The following is a 10,547-nucleotide window of genomic DNA, read 5'->3' as shown; positions in this document are numbered from 1 at the left end:
AATTAACACATCCTGATTGCATGTTTGGTCAATTTCAGACTGTAAAAGCTGATAAAATTCTTCAATTTCCTCATCTGTGGCTTTGGTGGTTGGGGCATAAATTTGAATAACAGTCATATTAATGGGTCTTCCTTGTTGCACTGCTTCTTAAAAAAAGCTTAATACTTAAGGACAACAAAAAGTGATGAGAATTTTTTTTTCCTAGAATGATTCATCAAACAAAATATACAGAAACTGATGGATGCAATTTTATGTACTGAGTTTTAACAGTCATTGTATCTACTAATTATTTTGAATGGTGAAAAAGGAAATTAGCAAAAACTTAGAGCTATTCTGCACTATCTCAAAAATAAACAACTATTGGGAGAAAGAATTACAAATATACTATACCCCCATAACATTTTGACATTCAATCATCTATGTGTGTATGTCCTTGCTCAATTGTTTTCTAATGTAGGAATTCTGTATTTGTAAGGAACACAAACAGAGAAACATAGCTCTTTGAATTGAGAGGCACTAAAAGTAAACATGATCAGATGAAAAGACAGATGTTTTCTTGAAGAGGCATTAGGAAACGGAAAACATAGCTAAAATTGTGTTAAATTCCAGTGATAAACATGTTGTAATTTAGATTTCTTCACTAATTGGAACATGTGTATATACTCTTATGTTGTTTTTGTTGTGTGCCGTCGAGTCGGACACGACTCACAGCGACCTCTCCTTGGGTTTCTGAGGCAGTATCACTATGAAAGTAGATTGCCCCATCTTCCTTCCGAGGAGTGGCTGGTGGGTTTGAACCGCCAGCCTTCTGGTTAGCAGTGAAGTGCCTTAGGCACTATGCTACCAGAGCTCCTCATAGACTTATAGAGCTACATAATTAGAACTTATTAAAGATAAAAATTCACAAATTAGATGGCATTCTGTGAACAGTATCAAGGGTACAGACTTGAGAAGAAAACATATTGAGAGCCTCTAAGTTTTCTGAAGGAGATCTGGTGGCACAATGGTTAAGTACTCCCCTTCTAGTCAAAGTGTTGGCTGTTTGAACCAACCAGCTTCTGTGAGTGAGAAAGATGTGTCAATTTGTCTCTGTAAAGATTGGAAACCCGATGGGGCAGTACTACTCTGTTCTATATAGTTATCGTGTGTTGGAACTGATTCAACAGCAATGGGTTTGGTTTTTTAATTATAAGATTTCTGAGTGGAAATTCATAGATTTTTATTTCCTGAATATATTTTAATAACAATTTTGGTGCAAATACTAATGATAAAATTATGGTTCAAAGGAATAGCGATATTTTCCAGAATTTCATATCTTTATACCTTTATGAAGGAGTTCTGGTAGCAGAGTCCCTAAGACATTTGACTGCTAACCAGAAGGCTGGCGGTTCAAACCAGCTACTCTTCAGAAGGAAGATGGGGTAATCTACTTCCATAGTGATACTGCCTCGGAAACCCAAGGAGGGGTCGCTGTGAGTCAGGTTCAACTTGACAGCAGTGAATTATGCCTTTATGAAGCTTGATTCAGATCAATATGTGAGATTTAAATAGTTCATGCACTGAATTCTACTGTGGAAATAACAATGCCTCTAGACACAAGGAGTTCTGGTGGTGCCTGTGGTTAAAGCATTAGTCTGCTAACAAAAATGTTGGCAGTTTGAATCAACCATTCCAGGGGTGAAAGATGAGGTTGTCTGCTTCCATGAAGATTTATAGACTTATAAAAAGGACAGTTCTACTCTGCCCTTTAGAGTCATTATGAGTTAGAATCGACTCAATGGCAGGGTTTTTTTTTTTTCTTTTCTTTTCTTTTCTTTTTTTCCCCTAGACATAAAACAGGAGCTCTGGTAGCGTAGTGCCAAAGGCACTTGACTGCTACCCAGAAGGCTGGTGGTTCAAACCCATCAGCTACTCCTTGGAAGGAAGGTTGGGCAATCTACTCCTGTAGTGATACCACCTCAGCAACCCAAGGAGGGGTTGCTACGGGTCGAGTCCAACTCAATGGCACATAACAACAACAACAACAGACAGAGAACGGTGATTCTAGTCTTACATTTATCTTAAACGAGTGAATTTAGAGTACTATTAAGTTCCTTTGTCTGGAAAATGAGAATAAAATCTTCCCAATATAGGTAACAGATTTATTATGAATCATAGATGTATGGGATTGAATGCTATGTTTGACATTGACATTTCACTGATTACTTTTCTTTGAATATTAACTCCCAATTTATCATGTGTTACTAAAATAATAAGGCAAGACTCCCTTGTACTTTGCTGATGAGACTCTTACTAGGGAACTAATCAAAGGCTATATTGTGATCTAACTTTACTTGAATACACCTCCTTTATCTATCCATCCAAAGTAGCAGCAATATGTGCTTCTTGTTTATGTTGCATACTAAGTTCTGAATTCTAGTCCTATCTCTTTCCCTGTTTATGTAATTAAGTTCTCAGAACTTTGGTTCATCTATTAATTCTGTAGGTTATGTTGAATCATAATTAATTATACAACTTGTTAGAAATTTGACAGATTTTTAAAATGGTGAGATGATTTATAATTTATTTTCTTAGTTAAAGTCTTGGCTTCCAAAGAATTTGCTTCTGAAAACTGTTCCTCTGTTGAAATTTTCCTCAAGCAACAATCTAAATTCTATAGGATATGATAAGTCAAATACATGACCAAATTGCAACAAATGGACATTTACTAATTCTTGAGATACTCTTCCAGACTCACAATAATGTTTCACTTATTCAGAGATTGAGTTGAAATAACTATCTTAGAAGAAGAAATTTTAGTAAACCTGACATAATTTTCTCAGTAGAACTCTGGTTCTGGGGAAAAAAAGTTACTGCAGGTCTTAAGTGGGATTAACTTTCAGTTAGGCAGTAACAAAAGCACTAGGGTAATCTTTTCATAAGTAATGATTTTCTCAATAAGTTCTTAGAAAATATAGCACTCATTTCAAAGTATACAAATCATAAACATCTTGTTATTCAAAAGGTGATATTTCATGTGTTAATATCTTATTTAAAAGTATTAGCATTTATTGTGTTGTTTAACATTGTGCTAAAATTTATATATATATTAAGAAGTTTGATTTTCTCAAAAAAAATTTTGTTGTATCATTGCATATTAAGTGGTAGCTGACTGTATCATATTGCAGAAATGAAGGACTTAATGTCTTTTGTAAAGGTGTTTAACAACTAGGGTGCAATCAGAAACTGATAGAATTTGACATCTACATCGTATATTTTCTGAAGAAAATAAGCGTTAGTCAGGAGGTACACATTTTAAGTTAGAAAATTGAACTTACCTATGCAGTTTGTTCCATCATTAGTTATAAACTTGTCTTGGTTGCTGCTGGATCTATAACCAGGCACACACATACAGTAGTAACTCCCATCTGTGTTAGTGCAGTTGGCATTTTCACCACAAGGCTGGGTTGAATTTTCACATTCATTATCATCTGTGGATATGTTAATTTAAAACATTTAAAAAATCTGTAATTGCAATGCATTCTTATTATGTTCTACCAGTATTTGGAAATTTTCATTGTTTGGTAATTTAAAGCAATGCTATATTTATTTTTAAGAAAACTTAATGATGCTAAAGAATCTGTCTGTTTGCCCAGGAAGAAGGGAGAAGTCAGTCTGAGAAGCCAGTAGTCTCTGTCATACTTGTATATAATGCAGTGTAATGCATGACATATAGTGCTTAAAGGACAATGCAGTGCCTGAGAATTACAAATAAGAAAGAGCATCATTAAATTTTACCAATTGTAAGGAAAATACATTTTAATTATTAACTAACTTATGTAAATGAACACGTCGATGGGAACACACAAAGGAAGATAATATTACATGTTAGAAGTTATTGTAATTTCCTTGATCAATAAATGACACTTGGGTCTAGCATATCCATTAATGATTTCTACAGCTCCAGGAGCTCTGGTGGTGTAGTACCTAAGGCATTTGACTGCTAACCAGAAGGCTGGTGGTTCAAATCCATCAGCCACTCCTCAGAAGGAAGATTAGGCAATATACTTACAAAGAGATACTGTTGTTGTTGTTATGTGCCGTCGAGTCGGACCTGACTCATAGCAACCCCTCCTTATGTTTCCAAGGTGGTATCATTATGGAAGTAGATTGCCCAACCTTCCTTCCAAAGAGTGGCTGGTGGGTTTGAACCACCAGCCTTCTGATACCACCTGGGGAACCCAAGGAGGGGTCACTGTGAGTCGAATTGACTCAACAACAGTGATTTTTTTTTTTTTTTTTTTTTTAGGCCAAACATTTATTTTGTTTTTATATGCTACTATGGGAGCTGACTCCACGGCACATAACAACAACAACAATGGGAGCTCTGGTAGCATAGTGGCTAAGACACTTGCCTGCTAACCAGACGGCTGGTGATTCAAACCCACCAGCCACTCCTCGGAAGGAAGGTTGAGCAATCCTACTTCCGTAGCGATACTGCCTCGGAAACCCAAGGAGGGATCGCTATGAGTCGGGTTTGACTCGACGGCACATAAAAACAACAACAACAACATGCTACTATAGGAGTTCTGCTGGTATACTTGTTAAGGCATATGGCTATTAACCAAAAGGTCAGTGGTTCAAACCCACACACCTCTCTGCAAAGAAGAATGAGGCAATCTACTTGTGTAAAGAATTACAGCCTTGGAAACCCAATGGAGGTGGCTATCAGTTGGTACTGACTCATTAGTAGTGAGTTTGGTTTTATATGTTGCTACATGTATTACCCACCTTTTGTCCACCAGTTTGTTGTACTGTGGTGGCTTGCATGTTGCTATGAGGCTGAAGGCTATGCAACCAATATTGTAAATACTAGCAGGGGCTCTTATGTTGGACAGGTTTCAGCAGACCTTGCAAACTGACAGACTCAGAAGAAGGAAGGGGCCATCCACTTCTCAAAGAATTGGCCAGTGAAAACTTTATGAATAGCAGTGAAACACTGTCTGATATATTACTTGAAAACTTTATGAATAGCCCTGAAACATTGTCTGATATAGTGCCAGAAGATTAGACCTTCAGGTCAGAAGGCCCTCAAAATATGACTGGGGAAGAGCTGCTTCCTCAGAGAACAGCTGACCTTAAGGATGTAGTTGGAGTAAAGATTTTGGGACCTCCATTTGATGATGTGGCATGACTCAAAATGAGAAGAAACAGCTGCAAACATCCATTAATAACTGGAACATGGAATGCATGAAGTATGAATCTAGGAAAATTGGAAGTTGGCAAAAATGAATGGAACACATAAAGATTGATACAATAGGCATTAGTGAGCTGAAATAGACTATTTTTGGCTATTTTTAATCAGACAACCATATGATCTACTATGCTGAGAATGACAAATTGAAGAGGAATGGTGTGGCATTCATTGTTACAAAGAATGTTTCAAGATCTACCCTGAAGTACAATACTGTCAGTGATAGGATAAAATCCATTGTGGTAGTTAAGGTTGTTATCAACTTGGCTGGGCCTAGTTGAGGGGCTGAGCAGCTGTATGTAGTTATTCCCCATGGTGAGATTGGCAATCAACTGCTTGGTGGACTCTACTGGAGCAGCTGAGTACTTGCTTTAGGGATGTCAGCTGCATCCACTATATAAGAAGTAGCTTTAAGGAAGTTCTCCAGCTTTTTGGCATGCTTGAACCCTACATATAGCTAAGTCATTTTTCAGTAGCCTGCCATGCCTTCCTAATCGTGGGACTTTTTCTGGAATTGAATTAGTGGCCTGCCATGTTGCTTGGAAATATTGGGGTGTGCTTTTTCACTTGTCGACCTTGAGTTTGTTAGCCTCAGTAGCCAGCAGCTGCCTGAGTGAAGAAAAGCCTCCACCTTCAATGGGCCAGGAGCAGGAGGCAGACCTGAAGCCAAAGGTTGAGGGGCATTCACCCAGCCCCTAGAACCTGGCACTTTGAACTCATACATGTAGGCTCCAAAACTGTTAAGGGAATAAACTCCTCTGTGTTAAAGCCATCCCATTTGTGGTATGTTCTTATCAGAGTGGAACAAGGTAACCAAGACATCCATACACCAACAAGGAAGACCAGTTAATATTACTATTATTCAAATTTACATATCATCTACCAAAGCCAAAGGTGAAGAAATCAAAGATTTTTATCAACTCTGCAGTCTGAAAATGACCAAATATGCAGTCAAGATGTGTTGATTATCACCAGTGATAGGAATGCAAAAGTTGGAAACTAAGAATCATCAGTAATTGAAAAATATGGCCTTGGTGAAAGAAATAGCACTGGAGATCTCAAGATAGAATTTTGCAAGACCAATGACTTATTCATTGCAAATACCATTTTTCAGCAACATAAATGACAGCTATACAGGTGGACTTCACCAGATGGAGTATACAGGAATCAGCTTGACGAAATCTGTCAAAAGATGCAATGAAAAAGCTCAGTATCTTCAGCCTAACAGAGCAGGAGATGATTGAGGAACATATCATCATCAACTACTCATATGCATGTTCAAGTTGAAGCTGAAGACAATTAAAAGAAGTCCACGAGAGCCAAAATATGACCTTGATTAAATCCCTTCTGAATTTAGAGATAATCCAAAGAATAGATTTGATTCATTGAACACCAGTGACTGAAAATCAGAAGAAATGTGGGATGACATCAAGAATATGATCCATGAAGAAGATCCGATGAAAGAGTCCCAAAATACATAAATCAGACTAACAGAATTGAAAAGACAAATAGATGACTCCACAGTCATAGTAAGATACTTTAATACACCACTTTGAATAAAAGACAGAACAATGGGAAAGAAATCCCAAAAGATGCAGAAGAGCTAACAATATAATCCATCAACTTGACCTTATAGACATCTATAGACCACTTCACCCAACAACAGCACAATATATATTATTTTCTAGTGCACATGAAACATTCTCCATTATAGACCATGTGTTAGGCCATAAAACAAGTCTTTATACATTTAAAAACAATGAAATACTGCAAAGCATCTTCTCAGATCACAATGCTATAAAATTAGAAATTAACAATAGGAATATCAATAGTAAAAGAGCAAACACATGGAAACTGAACAACACCCTTCTTAAGAATGACTGGGTAATATAAGAAATATATCATGAAATTAAAAAATTCCTTGACTCAAACGAGAATGAAAACACAACATATCAAAATCTTGGGACACAGCAAAAGCAGTGATCAGAGGCCAATTTATAGCAATAAATGCAGATATTAAAAAAGAAGAAAGAATCAAAATCAACACTTTAAACCAACAGCTCCAACAATTAGAAAAAAAAAAAAAAAAGCAAGAAAAGCCTACAGTCACCAGAAAAAGGAAATAATAAAGATTCAAGCAAAAATCAATGAAACAGAAAATTGAAAAACAATTAAAAAAATTAACAAAACTAGAAGTTAGCTTTTTGAAAGATTAATAAAATTGACAAACACTGGCAAATTTAATAAAGGAAAATAGGGAGAGAATACAAACAACACAAATAAGAAACAAAATGGGTGACATCACAACAAAACCAACTGAAATAAAAAAGATAATATCAGGATACTATGAAGTACTGTACTCCAAGAAATTTGAAAATCTGGAAGAAATGGATAGATTTCTAGAAACACATTATTTACCTAAACTAACATAGTCTGAGGTAGAAAATTTGAACAGACCCATAACAAAAAAAGAAATCGAACAAGTCATCAAAAAGCTACCAAAAAAAAAAAAGCCCTGGCCCTGATGGTTTCACCAGAGAAGTCTACCAAACATTCAGAGGAACTGACACCAATCCTATTTAAACTATTCCAAAACACAGAAAAGGATGGAATCCTCCCAAATTCATTTTATGAAACCAGCATAATCTTGATACCAAAACCAGGCAAAGACATCACTCAAAAGGAAAACTACAGACCAATATCCCTCATGATATAGATGCAAAAATTTTCAAAAAAATCCTGGCCAGTAGACTCCAACAACATACCAAAAAAATAATTCATTCTGACCAAGTGGAGTTCATATCAGTTATGCAAGGATGGTTCAACATTAGAAAAACAAGCAACATCATCAACCACATAAATAGTAATAATAAAAAAAAGGAAACAAACCACATGATGATATTAATCAATGCAGAAAAGCCATCTGATAAAATCCAACACCCATTTCTGATCAAAACTCTGAGCAAAATAAGAAAAGAAGGGACATTCCTCAACATAATAAAGATCATATATGCAAATGAGCCAACAGTATTGTCAAAGGAGAGAGACTGAAACCGTTCCTCTTGTGAACAGGACCCAGGCAAGGATGCCCTCCACCACCACTTCTATTCAACATTGTATTCGAAAGCCTAGCCAGGGCCATAAGGCAAGAAAGGGAAATCAAAGGCATCTAAATTGGTAAGGAAGAAGTCAAACTATCTCTATTTGCTGATGATAGGATCCAATGCCTAGAAAACCCAACAGACTCAGTCAAAAATCTACTGGAATTAATTGAGAGATTTAGTATCATGGCAGGATACAAGATCAACATCCAAAAATCAGTTGGGTTCCTCTATACCAGCAAAAAGATTGCTGGAAAAGAAATAAGGAAATCAATACCATTTACAGTAGCTACCAAAAAATTAAAATACTTGGGAATAAATCTTGCCAGGGACACAAAAGACCGGTACAAGCAAAACTATGAAACACTACTTCAAGAAATCATAAGAGATCTACATAAATGGAAGAACATACCATGCTCATGGATTGGAAGATGGAACAATGTGAAAATGTCTATTCTACCCAAAGCAATCTGTACATTCAATGCAATCCCAATCCAGATCCCATCAACATTCTTTAAGGATATGGAATAATCACTAACTTCATATGAAAAGAAAAGAGACCTCAGATAAATAAAGCATTATTGAAGAAGAAGAACAAAGTAGGAGGTCTCACACTCCTGGATCTTAAAACCTACTATACAGCCGCAGTAGTCAAAATTGCCTGATATTGGTTCAATGACAGATACATAGACCAATGGAATAGAATTGAGAACCCAGAAATAGATCCATTGACCTATAGTCAGCTGATCTCTGACAAATGGCTGAAATCCATTAAACAGGAAAGGATTGTCTGTTTAACACATGGTGCTGACAAAACTGGACATCTATTTGCAGAAAAATGAAACAAGATCTGTACCTCACACCGTACACAAAAACTAACTCCAGATGGATCAAAGACTAAATGTTAAACCTAAAACTAAAAAGCTCCTCAAGGAAAAACAAGGGGCAAATTTAAGGGCCCTCATATATGACATAGACTATCAAACATAACCCAAAATGCACAGACAACAGAAGAAAAACTAGATGAATAGAGCCTTCTAAAAACTAAATTTTATATACTTCAAAAGACTTCTCCAAAAGAGTCAAAAGAGAATCTACAGATTAGGAAATGTTTGGCAATGACATATCTGACAAGGGAGTTATCTCTAGAATTTATAGAAAACTCCAACACTTCAACAACAAAAAGACAAATAATCCAATTAAAAATGGGCAGAAGACATGAATAGACACTTCACCAAAGAGGATACTCAGATGGCCAACAATCACATGAAGAAATAGTAATGATCAGTAGCCATTACAGAGATGCAAATCAAAACAACAATGAGATACCATCATGTCCCAGAGCTACTAGCAAAGTTCAACAGGAAAGAAAATAAATCCTGGCAAAAATGCAGAAAGATTGGGACTCTTATACACTATTGGTGGGACTGTCAAATTATTCAAGCATTGTGGAAAACAATGTGGCAATTCCTTAAAAAGTTGGAATTAGAAATACCATTTGACTCAGTCATATCATTACTAAGTATATCTCCTAAAGAAGTGAGAGCCAGGACAAGAACAGATACGTGCACACCCATGTTCATTGCAGCACTATTTACAATAGTCACAAGGTGAAAATAACCTAGGTGCCTATCAACAGAAGAATGGATAACCAAACTATGGTACATACACACAATGGTATACTATGCAATCCTAAACAATAATGTAAAATCAGCAAAACACTGCACAATGTGTATTACCTTGGAGGACATTATACTGACTGAAATAAGTCAATGACAAAAGGACAAAAAGGGTATTAGTCCGTTATTGTAAAAAGTCAAGAAAAGGCCAATTTATAGCAATAAATGCACACATGAAAAAAGAAGAAAGAGCCAAAATCACCACTTTAAACCAACATCTCCAACAATTAGAGAAAGAACAGCAAGAAAAGCATACAGTCACCAGAAGAAAGGAAATAATCAAGATTCGAGCAGAAGTCAATGAAACAGAAAATAGAAGGGATATAGAAAAAAATCAACAAGATGAGAAGTTGGTTTTCTGAAAAGATCATGAAACTGACAAACCACTGGCAAATTTAACAAAGGAAAAGAGGGAGAGAATACAAATAACACAAATAAGAAACAAAATGGGTGACATCACAACAGAACCAACTGAAATAAAAAGGATACTATCAGGATACTATCAAGAACTGCACTCCAACAAATTTGAAAATC

At 36.1% G+C, this 10,547-nt stretch overlaps 1 protein-coding gene across 1 annotated transcript in view; it reads right to left on the bottom strand.

Annotated features, from left to right (window-relative positions):
- Positions 1-10,547, bottom strand: part of ADGRL4 (adhesion G protein-coupled receptor L4) — a 225,375-nt gene that overhangs the window by 116,797 nt on the left and 98,031 nt on the right. The window contains exon 3 of the mRNA XM_007946485.2: positions 3,318-3,470. Coding sequence (XP_007944676.1) covers positions 3,318-3,470 — 153 coding nt within the window. The remainder of the gene's footprint in view (positions 1-3,317; positions 3,471-10,547) is intronic.

Source organism: Orycteropus afer, unplaced genomic scaffold, assembly GCF_000298275.1.
Source record: "Orycteropus afer afer isolate SDZICR_OR568_19922 unplaced genomic scaffold, OryAfe1.0 scaffold00164, whole genome shotgun sequence".
Taxonomy (NCBI): Eukaryota; Metazoa; Chordata; class Mammalia; order Tubulidentata; family Orycteropodidae; genus Orycteropus; species Orycteropus afer.
Note: the sequence above shows the minus strand (reverse complement) of the source record. Positions and strands in the feature narration are given on the sequence as shown.